The sequence below is a fragment of the Petromyzon marinus genome, chromosome 63 (assembly GCF_048934315.1).
Source record: "Petromyzon marinus isolate PM22_M1 ecotype Great Lakes invasive population chromosome 63, UKy_Petmar_22M1.pri1.0, whole genome shotgun sequence".
Taxonomy (NCBI): Eukaryota; Metazoa; Chordata; class Hyperoartia; order Petromyzontiformes; family Petromyzontidae; genus Petromyzon; species Petromyzon marinus.
This window is the reverse complement of record NC_133729.1, coordinates 2,214,658-2,232,249: the sequence shown is the minus strand read 5'-3', so window position 1 is coordinate 2,232,249 and position 17,592 is coordinate 2,214,658. Positions and strand designations below refer to the sequence as shown.

At 50.0% G+C, this 17,592-nt stretch overlaps 1 protein-coding gene across 2 annotated transcripts in view; it reads left to right on the top strand.

Annotated features, from left to right (window-relative positions):
- LOC116956074 (interferon regulatory factor 4-like) overlaps positions 1-16,658 on the top strand; it is a 47,632-nt gene extending 30,974 nt beyond the window's left edge. The window contains exons 5-9 of one of the 2 annotated variants that reach the window (XM_076053842.1): positions 3,460-3,535; positions 7,941-7,988; positions 11,705-12,178; positions 12,906-13,015; positions 14,421-16,658. In XM_076053842.1, the coding sequence (XP_075909957.1) occupies positions 3,460-3,535; positions 7,941-7,988; positions 11,705-12,178; positions 12,906-13,015; positions 14,421-14,606 (894 nt within the window). In that variant the 3' untranslated portion in view covers positions 14,607-16,658. Of the gene's footprint in view, positions 1-3,456; positions 3,536-7,940; positions 7,989-11,704; positions 12,179-12,905; positions 13,016-14,420 lie in introns of both variants that reach the window. The other variant, XM_076053841.1, reaches the window with a different exon arrangement.
- The last annotated feature ends 934 nt before the right edge of the window (positions 16,659-17,592 follow it).

Genomic DNA, 17,592 nt, shown 5'->3' with positions numbered 1-17,592 from the left:
TCACTCACCCACCCACTCACCCACCCACTCACCCGCTCACTCACCCACCCACTCACCCGCTCACTCACCCACTCACTCACCCACTCACTCACCCACTCACTCACCCACTCACTCACCCACCCACTCACCCACCCACTCACCCGCTCACTCACCCACCCACTCACCCGCTCACTCACCCGCTCACTCACCCACCCACTCACCCGCTCACTCACCCGCTCACTCACCCACTCACTCACCCGCTCACTCACCCGCTCACTCACCCACCCACCCACTCACTTACTCACCCGCTCACTCACCCACTCAAACTCACCCACCCACTAACTCACCCACCCACTCACTCACTCACCCACTCACTCACTCACCCACTCACTCACTCACCCACCCACCCACTGACTCACCCACTCACTCACTCACCCACCCACCCGCACACTCACCCGCTCACTCACCCACTCACTCACCCACCCACTCACCCACCCACTCACCCGCTCACTCACCCACCCACTCACCCGCTCACTCACCCACTCACTCACCCACTCACTCACCCGCTCACTCACCCACCCACTCACCCGCTCACTCACCCACTCACTCACTCACTCACCCACCCGCTCACTCACCCGCTCACTCACCCACTCACTCACCCACCCACTCACCCGCTCACTCACCCACTCACTCACCCACTCACTCACCCACTCACTCACCCACTCACTCACCCACTCACTCACCCGCTCACTCACCCACCCACTCACCCGCTCACTCACCCACTCACTCACTCACTCACTCACCCACCCGCTCACTCACCCGCTCACTCACCCACTCACTCACCCACCCACTCACCCGCTCACTCACCCACTCACTCACCCACTCACTCACCCACTCACTCACCCACTCACTCACCCGCTCACTCACCCACTCACTCACCCACTCACTCACCCACTCACTCACTCACTCACCCACTCACTCACCCACTCACTCACCCACTCACTCACCCACTCACTCACCCACTCACTCACCCGCTCACTCACCCACTCACTCACTCACTCACCCACCCACTAACTCACCCACCCACTCACTCACTCACCCACTCACTCACTTACCCACCCACCCGCTCACTCACCCACTCACTCACCCACCCACTCACTCACCCACTCACTCACCCGCTCACTCACCCACCCACTCACCCGCTCACTCACCCACTCACTCACCCACCCACTAACTCACCCACCCACTCACTCACTCACCCACTCACTCACTCACCCACCCACCCACTGACTCACCCACTCACTCACTCACCCACCCACCCGCACACTCACCCACTCACTCACCCACCCACCCACTCACTTACTCACCCACTCACTCACTCACCCACCCACTAACTCACCCACCCACTCACTCACTCACCCACTCACTCACTCACCCACCCACCCACTGACTCACCCACTCACTCACTCACCCACCCACCCGCTCACTCACCCATTCACTCACCCACCCACTCACTCACTCACCCACTCACTCACCCACTCACTCACCCACTCACTCACCCACTCACTCACCCGCTCACTCACCCACTCACTCACTCACCCACCCACTAACTCACCCACCCACTCACTCACTCACCCACTCACTCACTTACCCACCCACCCGCTCACTCACCCACTCACTCACCCACCCACTCACTCACCCACTCACTCACCCGCTCACTCACCGACCCACTCACCCGCTCACTCACCCACTCACTCACTCACCCACCCACTAACTCACCCACCCACTCACTCACTCACCCACTCACTCACTCACCCACCCACCCACTGGCTCACCCACTCACTCACTCACCCACCCACCCGCACACTCACCCACTCACTCACCCACCCACCCACTCACTTACTCACCCACTCACTCACTCACCCACCCACTAACTCACCCACCCACTCACTCACTCACCCACTCACTCACTCACCCACCCACCCACTGACTCACCCACTCACTCACTCACCCACCCACCCGCTCACTCACCCATTCACTCACCCACCCACCCACTCACTTACTCACCCACTCACTCACTCACCCGCTCACTCACCTGCTCACTCGCCCGCTCACTCACCCTCTCACACACACGCTCACTCGCCCACTCACCTACACGCTCACCCACCCACCCACTCACTCGCCCGCTCGCTCACCCGTTTGCTCACCTGATCACTCACTCACTCACCTGCTCACTCACCCATTCACTCATCCTGCTCACCAACACGCTCACTCACCGGTTTACTCACCCACCCACCTACTCACTTGCGTGTGGAGTACGGAGAGCGGCCGAGCAGCGGTTGAGCGCGTCGCGCTACGAACCCCGCTTACCGAATTCCATTCCTACTCACGGCCACGTGGCAGGAGGTAGTGATGGGTGGGACGTGTGGTGTGCAGGGTGGTGGAGGGTAGCTCACCGAGACAGGCATGGGAGTGGCACCCAGAGGTCGGTGACCGGGGGGACGAGAAGACTTAGAGACACGCTTCACCACACCACAGGGGGTGGTAGTGGTGGTGGTGGTGATGATGGTGGTGGTGGTGGTGATGATGATGATGGTGGTGGTGATGGTGGTGATGATGGTGGTGATGACAGTGATGGTGGTGGTAATGGTGGTGATGATGTTGATAGTGGTGATGTTGATGGTGGTGGTGATGATGATGGTGGTGATGTTGATGGTGGTGATGATGATGATGGTGGTGATGATGATGATGGTGGTGATGATGGTGATGATGATGGTGGTGGTAATGGTGGTGATGGTGGTGATGATGTTGATGGTGGTGATGTTGATGGTGGTGATGATGGTGGTGGTGATGATGATGGTGGTGATGATGATGTTGATGGTGGTGATAATGATAGTGGTGATGTTGATGGTGTGAGGATGTTGTTGATGATGTTGATGGTGGTGATCTTGATGCTGGTGATTATGATAGTGGTGATGTTGATGATGATGGTGGTGATGATAATGGTGGTGATGATGATGGTGGTGGTGATGATGTTGATGGTGGTGATGTTAATGCTGGTGGTGGTGATGATGATGTTGATAGTGATGATGTTGGTGGTGGTGATGTTGATGCTGGTGATGATGATGGTGGTGGTGATGATGATGTTGATAGTGATGATGTTGATGGTGGTGATGATGATGATGGTGGTGATGATGATGATGTTGATGCTGGTGATGATGGTGGTGATGATGATGGTGGTGATGTTGATGCTGGTGGTGATGATGGTGGTGGTGGTGATGATGGTGGTGGTGGTGGTGGTGATGGTGGTGATGACAGTGATGATGGTGGTGGTGGTGATGATGGTGGTGGTGATGTTGATGATGATACCTGTAAGTGGCCACGGTGTCAGCGGTGCCGCTGTTGCAGGGTTCCGGCAGAAGGAAGGGAGTGATGGCGGTGGTGGTGTCACCCCGTGCCCTGTCTCCTCTCTTCCAGCAGACGACCTCCAACCGGCAGTGCCACAGGAGGCACTCTCAGCACGCGGACCGCAGTTCCTGGAACTCCCCGCACGGCAGTCAGTAACGAGATCATCATCATCATTATCATCATTGTGATCATCATCATCATCATTGTGACCATCATCATCGTTGTGATCATCATGGTCGTGATCATCATCATTGTGATCGTCATCATCATTGTGATCATCATCATCATTGTGATCATCATCATCATTGTGATCATCATCATTGTGATCATCATCATCATCATTGTGATCATCATGGTCGTGATCATCATCATTGTGATCATCATCGCTGTGATCATCATCATTGTCGTGATCATCATCATGGTCGTGATCATCATCATGGTCGTGATCGTCATTGCTGTGATCATCATCATTGTGATCATCATCATTGTGATCATCATTGCTGTGATCATCATCATGGTCGTGATCATCATCATTGTGATCATCATTGCTGTGATCATCATCGCTGTGATCATCATCCCTGTGATCATCATCATGGTCGTGATCATCATCGCTGTGATCATCATGGTCGTGATCATCATCATGGTCATGATCATCATCATTGTGATCATCGTCTTGGTCGTGGTCGCAAGTGTGGGTGGGAAACCTCATCCAGCAGTGCATTGACATCACAAAATATATAAACGGGTGTAGGCGCAGCCCTTCAAGTGCCCTGCTCAACGCCGCTGCTGGATGAAGGGGCTTTAGTCGACCCCTTTAGAGTTGAGTTTCTCTGATTAGACAGGCCAGACGCCTAACAGGAGGAGACCCATAGACTCACATAGAGACCAGTAGAATAAGATCGAGACCTATGGACTCACTCAAAGACCCATAGACTTACTCAGGGACCCATAGACTCACTCAGAAAACCATAGACTCACACAGAAACCCATAGATTTACAGAGACCCATAGACTTACCCTAAGACCCATAGACTCACACAGAGACCCATAGGCGCACAAAGAGATTCATAGACTAACACAGAGATCCGTAGACTCACACAGAGACCCATAGACTCACACAGAGACCCATAGACTAACACAGAGACCCATAGACTCACACAGAGACCCATAGACTCACACAGAGACACATAAACTCATACAGAGACACATAGACTCACACAGAGACCCATAGACTCACACAGAGACACATAGACTCACACAGAGACCCATAGACTCACACAGAGACACATAGACTCACACAGAGACCCATAGACTAACACAAGAGACCCATAGACTCACACAGAGACCCATAAACTAACACAGAGGCCCATAGACTCACACAATAGACCCATTTCTTTAGAACTTGTTGTTGTTGTTGTTGTGTTCAGTTTGCTGTCCTTCCCCCTGCACCTCCAAATAGTGGGGTTCGCTACTGTACGTCCTGCGGTGTGAAAGAAGTTCAACACACATATAATAGCAATTGCATGTTTTCCCACAAGTACGTGTGTGGCTAAGGCAGACTTCACTCCTTGCTAAAAGTATCAATTTGGTGTTTGAACATCTCAAAACACCTCCTGCTCTATTGCCAGGAAGAGTGAAAAGCTCCTTTTATATGATATTGCATAATTCGGAGCGCAACACAGTATCGATGTATTTGTAGAGAACTACATTTTTATTTAAAGCTTTCGTGACTGCAGGGATTCATATTCTTGGTTCTTTCGGTAAAGTCACCACGTGGAAGGGAAACAATAAAATAATAAAGTAAAAAATATAGTAAAAATATATTGTTTTATATTTTTATTATTTTATTGTTTCCCTTCTACGTGAATATATTGTTTTATATTTTTATTATTTTATTGTTTCCCTTCTACGTGAATATATTGTTTTATATTGTTATTATTTTATTGTTTCCCTTCTACGTGAATATATTGTTTTATATTTTTATTATTTTATTGTTTCCCTTCTACGTGAATATATGTTTTTATATTTTTATTATTTTATTGTTTCCCTTCTACGTGAATATGTTGTTTTATATTTTTATTATTTTATTGTTTCCCTTCTACGTGAATATATTGTTTTATATTTTTATTATTTTATTGTTTCCCTTCTACGTGAATATATTGTTTTATATTTTTATTATTTTATTGTTTCCCTTCTACGTGAATATGTTGTTTTATATTTTTATTATTTTATTGTTTCCCTTCTACGTGAATATGTTGTTTTATATTTTTATTATTTTATTGTTTCCCTTCTACGTGAATATATTGTTTTATATTTTTATTATTTTATTGTTTCCCTTCTACGTGAATATATTGTTTTATATTTTTATTATTTTATTGTTTCCCTTCTACGTGAATATGTTGTTTTATATTTTTATTATTTTATTGTTTCCCTTCTACGTGAATATATTGTTTTATATTTTTATCATTTTATTGTTTCCCTTCTACGTGAATATATTGGTTTATATTTTTATTATTTTATTGTTTCCCTTCTACGTGAATATATTGTTTTATATTTTTATTATTTTATTGTTTCCCTTCTACGTGAATATGTTGTTTTATATTTTTATCATTTTATTGTTTCCCTTCTACGTGAATATATTGTTTTATATTTTTATTATTTTATTGTTTCCCTTCTACGTGAATATATTGTTTTATATTTTTATTATTTTATTGTTTCCCTTCTACGTGAATATGTTGTTTTATATTTTTATTGTTTTATTGTTTCCCTTCTACGTGACTTTACCGAAAGAACCAAGAATATGTAGAGAACTAGTCGGTGACGACTCGGAAGACGTCTTGAAGGTTAAGGGCTTTCCCCAAATGTTTTTTTTTCGTAGTTATTAACACTAACGCAAGCGTGTAGCAGCTCCCAGGGGTCAGGGGTCCTGATCCCAGCCCGGCTCGCTCCGGTCTCTCTCTCTCTCTTCTTGTTTTTAACGATCAGAGGAAACAAGAAGATGCTCGGTGTAGTCGGTATTTTGCTCCGTTCATCATTTCGTTTTTTTTTAATGCTTTGCTTTATGTAACCCCCCCCCCCCCTTTTAAGTGAAAGACCCAAACATTTTTTATTTCCCCTTCCCTCTCTCTCTACCCCCCTCTCTGCCCCCCTCTCTCTCTACCCTCTCTCTCTTCCTACTCCATGTCGCTCTCACTCTCGCTCTCCCTCTCGCTCACTCTCCCTCTCTCTCTCACTCTCTCTCGCTCTCTCTCTCTCCCTCTCACTCTCTCTCACTCTCTCTCACTCTCCCTCTCTCTCTCCCTCTCTCTCTCACTCTCTCTCTCACTCTCCCTCTCACTCTCTCTCTCTCACTCTCCCTCTCTCTCTCACTCTCCCTCTCTCTCTCACTCTCTCTCTCTCACTCTCCCTCTCTCTCTCACTCTCTCTCTCACTCTCCCTCTCTCTCTCACTCTCTCTCTCTCACTCTCCCTCTCTCTCTCACTCTCTCTCTCTCACTCTCCCTCTCTCTCTCACTCTCTCTCTCTCACTCTCTCTCTCTCACTCTCTCTCTCACTCTCTCTCACTCTTCCTCTCTCACTCTCTCTCTCTCACTCTCTCACTCTCTCTCGCTCACTCTCTCTCTCACTCTCGCTCTCTCTCTCTCGCTCACTTTTTCGCTCTCTCTCTCTCACTCTCTCTTGCTGTCTCTCTCTCGCTTCCCCTCTCGCTCTCCCTCTCGCTCTCTCTCTCTCGCTCACTTTCTCTCTCACTCTCTCTCTCGCTCTCTCTCTCTCGCTCACTCTTTCGCTCTCTCTCTCTCTCGCTCTCTCTCGCTCTCCCTCTCGCTCTCTCTCGCTCTCCCTCTCGCTCTCCCTCTCGCTCTCTCTCTCGCTCTCCCTCTCGCTCTCTCTCGCTCTCCCTCTCGCTCTCCCTCTCGCTCTCTCTCTCGCTCTCCCTCTCGCTCTCCCTCTCGCTCTCTCTCTCGCTCTCCCTCTCGCTCTCCCTCTCGCTCTCTCTCGCTCTCCCTCTTGCTCTCTCTCGCTCTCGCTCTCCCTCTCGCTCTCTCTCTCGCTCTCCCTCTCGCTCTCTCGCTCTCTCTCTCTCTCTCGCTCACTCTCTGTCGCTTTTCTTTTACAACTACGACAAGTGCTGCATCTGAACGCAGCCCTTCTCGCAGTCAAACGGCCTCCGACGGGTAGCTCAGATCTGCATGCAGAGCTCTCCGTCATCTGCCACCGAGCACGCGGCTGTCTCTCTCTCTTTCTCTCTCGTGTCGGATCGGGGACTCTGCCAACTCCACCGACCGGGAAGAGGAGCACCTCTATCGGCTACCACGGCTCCTCTCCAGACTCTCCACTCGATCCCTCTCTACCCCTGTTTCCCTCTCCACCCTGCTCACTCTACGCGTTCCCACAGTGACCCCGCTTTCGTCACGGGGTCCCCCTTAAATACTCGAGGAGACATGACGTCATCGAGCAGCCAAGCGCGCGCATGACGTCATCGCACTGGACGGCACACGTGACGTCACGTCCCCATTTTACTCCCCTACATTATTTTTTTTATATTTCGTTGCAGATATGTTTGCCGGACCGATGAAGAATATCATCTCAAACATCGACCCAGGTATTTACTCACACGGCCTGCCGATGACGCCTAGCAGGAGTGAAACCTGCATCACGGTGGCTAGGAGATGTGGGTTCGACCTGCAGCCTGATGATGCCTGCTGCTGTATATTTGGGAGATTGCACGTGGTTTATTTTCCTCCAGGTTTTTCCCGACAAATTTAGAATCAACATCACCACGCGCTGAGAGAACATTTGACCGTCGAGATTAATCTTCGCACGATGATGATGATGATGATGATCAGCAAATCGGTTGACTTATCATTTGTGATGGCCAGGTCGCTTGTGAACAAGAGCTGTACTGCAGCTCAGTAGGGGTCTTACCTGGTAACATTAAAAAATTGTTTAGTTTTAGTTTAGCTCACCCTGATCTGGAAAGAAGTATGCCCTCTAATCTCTCACATTAACATCACGCTAATCTCTCGCATTAACATGACGTTAATCTCTCACATTAACATCATGCTAATCTCTCACATTAACATCACGTTAATCTCTCACATTAACATCACTCTAATCTCTCACATTAACATCACGCTAATTTCTCACATTAACATCACGCTAATCTCTCACATTAACATCACGCTAATGTCTCACATTAACATCACACTAATCTCTCGCATTAACATCACGCTAATCTCTCACATTAACATCACGCTAATTTCTCACATTAACATCACTCTTATCTCTCGCGTTAACATCACGCTAATTTCTCACATTAACATCACACTAATCTCTCACATTAACATCACTAGCCCCGGCCACTTCTTTATGACCCTTGGGCTACACCCATTTCAAACCTTTTAAAAACAGTCTGCCACAGCAGCAGATCAACGCTTTCCCACCCGATGATTGACGCTTGGGTTGCGCCCGAAACGTCGTTGTTCATTTCATTTTATACCCACGTGACTTTACTGAAAGAACCAAAGAGTATGGATTCCTGCAGTCACGAAAGCTTCAAATCAAGATTGTGTTTCAATAACATAGTCACTTGAATGTCAGGACCAGACATTGGCAGTAATTGTTTTAACCGGGGGTTCATGATGGCCGTGTCAGAATCACTGGGGAGCTCTGATGATGTTTAGGCTTGAGTCTCATCATCATCATCATCATGTTCACAATGATGATGATGACGAAGGTGATGATGTTGACGATAATGTCGCCAATGATTATTTTAGCAGTGATGATGATCTTGTTGCTGACGATGATAATGACGATGATGATGACGTTGGTGATGATAATAATGACGATGATTTTAGAAGTGATGATCATGATGATGATGACGATGGTGATGATGATAATTAATTTATCAGTGAATGATTATGACGACGACGAAGGTGATGACTGTTGATAGCAATGATTTTAGCAGTGACGATGATGACGATGGTGATGTTGTTGATAGCGATGACAATGATTTTTGTGATGATGATGGTGATGACGATGATCATGATGATGGTGACGATGTCGATGATGACGATGGTGATAAGTGATGATTAAGATGATGATGATAATGACCAGAGTGGTCATTATGACTGCGGTGGTGATGGTGGTGTTCATTATGACTGTGATGATGGTGGTGGTCATTATGACTGTGATGATGATGGTGGTGGTGGTGGTGATGGTGGTCATTATGACTGTGATGATGACGATGATGGTGGTAATTATGACTGTGATGATGGTGGTGGTCATTATGACTGTGATGATGATGGTGGTGGTGGTCATTATGACTGTGATGATGATGATGGTGGTGGTGGTCATTATGACTGTGATGATGATGATGGTGTTGGTGGTCATTATGACTGTGATGATGGTGGTGGTGATGGTGGTCATTATGACTGTGATGATGATGGTGGTGGTCATTATGACTGTGATGATGATGGTGGTGGTGGTCATTATGGCTGTGATGATGGTGGTGATGGTGGTCATTATGACTGTGATGATGACGGTGATGGTGGTGGTCATTTTGACTGTGATGATGACGGTGATGATGGTGGTCATTATGACTGTGATGATGCTGGTGGTGGTGGTCATTATGACTGTGATGATGATGACGGTGATGCTGGTCATTATAACTGTGATGATGATGGTAGTCATTATGACTGTGATGATGGTGGTGGTCATTATGACTGTGATGATGATGGTGATGGTGGTGATTATGACTGTGATGATGACGGTGATGGTGGTGGTCATTATGACTGTGATGACGGTGATGGTGGTCATTATGACTGTGATGATGACGTTGATGGTGGTGGTCATTATGACTGTGATGATGACGGTGATGGTGGTCATTATGACTGTGATGATGATGATGGTGGTGGTGGTCATTATGACTGTGATGATGATGGTGGTGGTCATTATGACTGTGATGATGGTGGTGGTGGTCATTATGACTGTGATGATGATGGTGGTGGTCATTATGGCTGTGATGATGACGGTGATGGTGGTCATTATGAGTGTGATGATGACGGTGATGGTGGTCATTATGACTGTGATGGTGATGGTGGTCATTATGACTGTGATGATGCTGGTGGTGGTCATTATGACTGTGATGATGACGGTGATGGTGGTGATTATGACTGTGATGATGGTGGTGGTCATTATGACTGTGATGATGATGGTGATGATGATGACTGTGATGATGATGATGATGGTGTTCATAATGACTGTGATGATGACTGCCGTCTCCGGGTGACAACCACGGTGATAACACCAACGTTGGCTCAACGTTTGATGCTGCATCGGGCCAACGTCACTCCGACCGGGTAGCCTCAACATGCGGCCGGGGCAAGTGCAGTTGGCGAGCTCCTATAGAGGCCGGCACTGTGGCACACGAGGGGGTGGGTGGCCAGCACCACCACGCCCGGCCGCCTTTGTCTCCCCAGTGGCGATGTTTACCACACACCGCACTAGGTACTCATTTGAGGCTGAGTCGAACTAGGGGAGGTCCAAGGACCGGTTCAGATAATCGCTGTCACTGGTTTCGACCGCGAGTGGGAATCGAACCCCGGTCACACTGGGTTTGTAGCGCAGCGCGCTAACTACTGCACCACCACTCCCTAGATGATCTCACCACCACCACTCTTTCCCACCAACCCACCTCAACCACCACCACTACCACAACCAACCTCACCACCACCACCATCCCCACCACCACCCCCTCCTCTACCACCAACCCCACCACAACCGCCACCACTGCCACAACCACAACCACCCTCACCACCACCACCACCCCTCTCTCCCATCACCACCCCAACCACCAACCCCGACCTCAACCACCACCACCACCACCACAACCAACCTCACCACCACCATCCCCACCACCACCCCCTCCTCTACCACCAACCCCACCACAACCGCCACCACTGCCACAACCACAACCACCCTCACCACCACCACCACCCCTCTCTCTCATCACCACCCCAACCACCAACCCACCTCAACCACCACCACAACCAACCTCACCACCACCATCCCCACCACCACCCCTCTCTCCCATCATCACCCCAACCACCACCACCACCACAACCAACCTCACCACTACCATCCCCACCACCAACCCCTCCTCTACCACCAACTCCACCACAACCGCCACCACTGCCATAACCACAACCACTCTCACCACCACCACCCCTCTCTCCCATCACCACCCCTCTCTCCCATCACCACCCCAACCACCAACCCCGACCTCAACCACCACCACCACCACCACCCCCACGGCAGGCTTCTACGAGATGGACGTGCTGGTCAAGTACAAGGACGAGCGGGTGCTGTACGCCCGCGTTTCGCACCCCCTCGGCTGCCGCCTCGCCTTCAACGCGGGCGCTCAGGCCGGCTACGACCCGGTCACGGCCACGCTGCACTTCCCTCACCCGGCCGCCTCCGTCGCCTCCGTCGCCTCCGCACTAGCGTCACCGCAGCACCACCAGCACCAGCAGCACCACCAGCAGCAGCACCAGCAGCACCAGCTGTTCTACGCGGGCCGTCACGGAGAGCTTCTGGCCGCCGCGCTCGGCAGCCTGGGCCGGGGATTGAACCTGCGCGTGGACGGCGCGCTGGGCAGGCTGCAGGCCGAGAGGCTGTGCCGGGGACGCGTCTACTGGAGTGGGCCGTGCGCACCCAGGCACGCCGGGAGGCCCAACAAGATGGAGCGAAGAGCGGCCGTCACCTTGTTTGATCGCGACAGCTTCATGAGAGGTGACGCGGGACGGGGGTCACCTCACACACACCACCCACCCCACCCACCCCACCCACCTGCACCCTACACCTACACCCCCAACACTTCCCCCCCCACCTCCATTCCCCCCCCCACCCCCATCCTCCACCCCCCCCCCCACCTCGATCCCCCCCCACTCCTCCACCCCCCACCTCTATCCCGTCTCCATGGACCCCCACCCCCCTAGGAGGATACTGACCACCTCGCCCGGTGTGCAGGAGGCTCCTGGCTTCGATCCCAACCCTGACGCCTGCTGCTGCTGCTGCTCTATATTTGGAGTCTGCGTCTCTCTCTCTCTCTCCCCATCGTCCCGTGGATTTTTCTCCGCAGGCCTCCGGGTTTTCATCCTCCACGTTTAGCATCAACGTCACGCATTCAGAGGATTTTGCTGCTGCTGCTGCTGCTGCTGAACATTACCACGTGATGATGATGATCATGATGAAGAGCCACTTGGTTGAGTTATCATTTGTGATGGCCAGGTGGCTTCTGAAAAATATCAACAGAGCTTCAGTGGGGCCTTACCTGGTAAAAATAACAAATAGTTTCGTTTTAGTATGGGCCTGTGTGGGTTGCTGTGGGTCTCTCTGAGAGTATTTGAATTCTTCTGCATTTCCACATGACGGTGATGAAAATCCGTCACTTGGTTGAGCTATCATTTTATTAGTTTTAGTTGAGGGATGTCCCCCTGTCTGTTTTTTTTTCTTCCAGAGCTTCACAACTTCACGCTGGGAGGTCCGGAGCCTCAGACTGAGATCGTCCTCTGCTTCTGCGAGGAATATCCCGGCGGGAACCTACAGAAGAAACTTATCACAGCGCACGTGAGTGACACCGGAAATCATCATCATCATCATCATCGTCGTCATGATCATCATCATCAACGCCATCATCGTCACCATCGTCATTATCATTGTGAGTATCGTCCTCATCATCAGTATCATCATCATCATCAATATCATCATCTTCCTCATCGGTATTGTCATCATCAATATCATCAATATCGTCAGTTTCATCATCAGCAAGCATCATCAGTCGCAGTGACAGCATTATTATCAGTAGTAGCAACAGGAGCAGCAGCAGTAGCAGTATCAATTGCGTCACCACCACCTCCATCACTTCCATCATCACCACCTGTGGATGGACTCGCCCCCGCCATAGGAAAGTGGAATTTCCACCACTGGCTCTGCAGGGCTGTGAACAGATGAGCAGCAATGCCTCAGTGTTCAGTTGAGCAGGAACTCACTTCGACCTTCGATTTGGTCATCGAAAAATGAATAATAAACGAACACTTAAGCACCTGGGCAGTCGTAGGAGTAGCTACAGATGGCGAGCGGGCGAGCAAGCGAGCGGGCGATTCTGTGAGTGCCGGATCCATCAATCAATCACCCAGCGTCGACTCGACGTTCAATTCTACAGAGCGCCCAAGTCTGGAAAAAAAGATCGCCACAATCTGTGTGTGTGTGTGGGACTGAGTCTATGGGTCTCTGTGTTAGTCGATGGGTCTCTGTGTGAGTCTATGCATCTCTGTGTTAGTCGATGGGTCTCTGTGTGAGTCTATGCATCTCTGTGTAAGTCTATGGGTCTCTGTGTGAATCTGTGGGTTTTTGTGCGAGTCTATGGATCTCTGTGTGAGTCTATGGGTCTCTGTGTGAGTCTGTGGGTCTCTTTGTGAGTCTGTGTGTCTCTGTGTGAGTCTATGGGTCTCTGTGTTAGTCGATGGGTCTCTGTGTGAGTCTATGCATCTCTGTGTGAGTCTATGGGTCTCTGTGTGAGTCTATGGCTCTCTGTATGAGTCTATTGGTCTCTGTGTAAGTCTATGGGTCTCTGTGTGAATCTGTGGGTTTTTGTGCGAGTCTATGGATCTCTGTGTGAGTCTATGGGTCTCTGTGTGAGTCTGTGGGTCTCTTTGTGAGTCTGTGTGTCTCTGTGTGAGTCTATGGGTCTCTGTGTGAGTCTATGGATCTCTGTGTGAGTCGACGGGTCTCTGTGTGAGTCTATGGGTCTCTGTGTGAGTCTATGGATCTCTGTGTGAGTCGACGGGTCTCTGTGTGAGTCTATGGGTCTCTGTATGAGTCTATTGGTCTCTGTGTAAGTCTATGGATCTCTGCGTGAGTCTATGTGTCTCTGTGTGAGTCTATGGATCTCTGCGTGAGTCTATGGCTCTCTGCGTGAGTCTATGGCTCTCTGCGTGATGCTGCGTCTACGTGCGTGTACGTTGGACTCCAGGTGGAGTTGGTGCTTGCACGCCAGCTGCTGGAGAACGCCAAGCGGCAGAGGGACAGCGGTGGGCAGCAGCAGTTGCTGCTGGAGAAGGTGCCGGAGGCGTGCGGCGATGAAGGCTGGCCCTTCGTCAGCAAGATGAAGACGGAGGTGACGTTCACGAGTCCGCACAGACACTGCGCGCTCAACTGACACTCGGCGGTTCGCGGATTCTGTTAGGACCGACGGTAACCTCCACCACGTCCTCAACCACCTCCTCCTCCTCCTCCTCCACCACGTCCTCCCGGTGTTGGCGCACGTGAGCCCAGCTGGCACGGGTCCAGCACGGTACAGGTGGTTTTCCCACTGGCGCACGTGAGCTGAGCTGCGCGGGTCAAGCACGGCATGGGTGGTGGTTTTCCCACTGGGGCACGTGAGCTGAGCTGGCACGGGTCCAGCACGGCACTGGTGGTGTTTCCGCTGGCGCACGTGAGCTGAGCTGGCACGGGTCCAGCACTGCATGGGTGACTTTCCCACTGGGGCACGTGAGCCGAGCTGGCACAGGTCCAGCACTGCATGGGTGACTTTCCCACTGGGGCACGTGAGCTGAGCTGGCACGGGTCCAGCACGGCATGGGTGACTTTCCCACTGGGGCACGTGAGCCGAGCTGGCACGGGTCCAGCACTGCATGGGTGACTTTCCCACTGGGGCACGTGAGCCCAACTGGCACGGGTCCAGCACGGCATGGGTGACTTTCCCACTGGGGCACGTGAGCCGAGCTGGCACGGGTCCAGCACGGTACTGGTGGTGTTTCAACTGGCGACATCCAAACTGAGATGGCACGGGTCCAGCACAGTACAGGAGGTCATTTTTCCACTGGCGACATCTGAGCCGAGCTCGCCACGGGTCCAGCATGGTACGGGTTCCAAGCAGGGCCAGGGGCTGCGTCGCCCACATACCTCTCCGCTCGCTCACCACGCGCGCGTGCGTGTGTGCGTGATGTATGTCGAACTTCTTAATGTATGTACGTATGTATGCTGAACTTATTTTGCACCACCGTATGCAGCCAACCGTGCTAATCAGAGGAGCTGGGGGTCAGGACAACAATCAAAACACAACAACAAGCAGCTTTAAAATAAATAAATGAGTTTGTCAATCTAGATGATGATGTAAAATTGCATCAGTGGCTTCCTCATATCGGTCAGGAAGAGCGTTCCAGATGGCAGCAGAAGTGCATCTGGAAGCGCTTCGTGATGTTGCGGAAACCACCGTCTTTGTTCGATGGTTTGCCAAACATGTACTGTGAGGCTATGTGACTCTGTGTGAGTCTATCTGTGTGAGTCTATGGGTCTGTGTGTGAGTCTATCTGTGTGAGTCTATGAGTCTCTGTGTGAGTCTATGGGTCTGTGTGTGAGTCTATCTGTGTGAGTCTATGAGTCTCTGTGTGAGTCTATGGGTCTCTGTGTGAGTCTATAGGTCTCTGTGTGAGTCTATGGGTCGCTGTGTGAGTCTATGGGTCTCTGTGTGAGTCTGTGTCTCTGTGTGAGTATATGGATCTCTGTGTGAGTCTATGGGTCTCTGTGTGAGTCTATGGGTCTCTGTGGGAGTCTATGGGTGCAGTGTGAGTCTATGGATCTCTATGTGAGTCTATGGGTCTCTGTGTGAGTCTATGGGTCTCTGTGTGAGTCTACGTGTCTCTGTGTAAGTCTACGTATGTGTTTTGAACTTCTTTCACACCACCGTACGTAGCCAACCGTGCTAGTCGGAGGTATGGGGGGGTAAGGACAACCAACTAAACACAACGACATCAACAACCAGTTCTAAAAAGAAGAGCGTTCCAGACGGCCACCAGAAGCAGCAGCGCATCTGAAAGCACCGCGCGATGACGAAGCAGCGGCCGTCAGCTGCCACTTAGTGGGAGAGAGGCCGCCGCTGCTGTTGTTGTTGTTGCTGCAGCTGCTGTTTGTTATTGTTGTTTGTTTGTTGTTTGTGAGGCTTCACAGAGATGCCGGAAGGATCACCGAATCGCGTGTTCATCGTCATCAAAATCACCATTATCATCATCATCAGCAGCATTATCATCATCATCTCCATTATCATCATCACCATTATCATCATCACCACCATCGCCACCATCGTCGTCGTGTTTAATTAAGAGCCACATGTCGTGTTTATATTTTTTCATAGTTTTTTTTTTAAACGAGCTCATGAAATTGTGAATTTCCGAAAAAAATAAAAATTGGCCAGGATAACAGAGAAGTGTGATGGCTGCGATTGCGTGAATCTTCATTGTGTGTGTGTGTTTAATGTTCGTGTATTTCCAACGCGCGAACGTCGTGCGTGAACGTCGTGTGAACGTCGTGTGAACGTCGTGTGATGGGAACGTTACACCGCACGGAACGGGGGGTTACCGGAGTGGTGCTGACCGATTCGTTGTTCAGCTAAAAACTATGAAAACTTTAATTCCAGATTTGAAGCTTTCGTGACTGCAAGGATTCATATTCTTTGTTGTTTTTTTTTTTCCGGTAAAGTCACGTAGATAAAACAAAATCAAAATAAAACAACTAAATTGAATCACGACGTTTCGGAGGCAACACAAGCTTCCGTCTTCAGGTGGAACAGTCACAGCAAGATAGCAGCTTGATGCAGCTTGATGCAGCTACCTTGCTGTGACTGTTCCAGCTGAAGACGGAAGCTTGTGTTGACCTCCGAAACGTCGTGATTTTATTTAGTTTTTTTTTTAATTTTCATTTTGTTTTATCTACGTGACTTTACCGAAAAAAACAAAGAGTATGAAAACTTTGTTTCATCTTTTGTCAGAAGTGCACCTGGCCATTACAAATGATAGCCCAACCAAGTGGCTAGTCATCATCATCACCACGTGGACATTTATAGCAACAGTCAAATACTTTAAACACGTGTTTCTGCAGTCTCATAGAGTCTCATAGAGACCCATAGACCCACAGAGGCCCATACTCAGAGACCTTTAGACCCGTACTCATCCAGACCCAGAGACCCACAGCAATCTACAGAGACCCATAATAAAACTCAACTATTTTTATTTGACTAGGTAAGGCCCCCACTGAGCAATGTAGCTCTTTTTTTTAGAAGCGACCTGGCCATCACAGATGAAAAGTATAGCTCAACTAAGTGGCTCTATCACCATAATCATCATCGTGTGAATATTTATAGCAGCCAA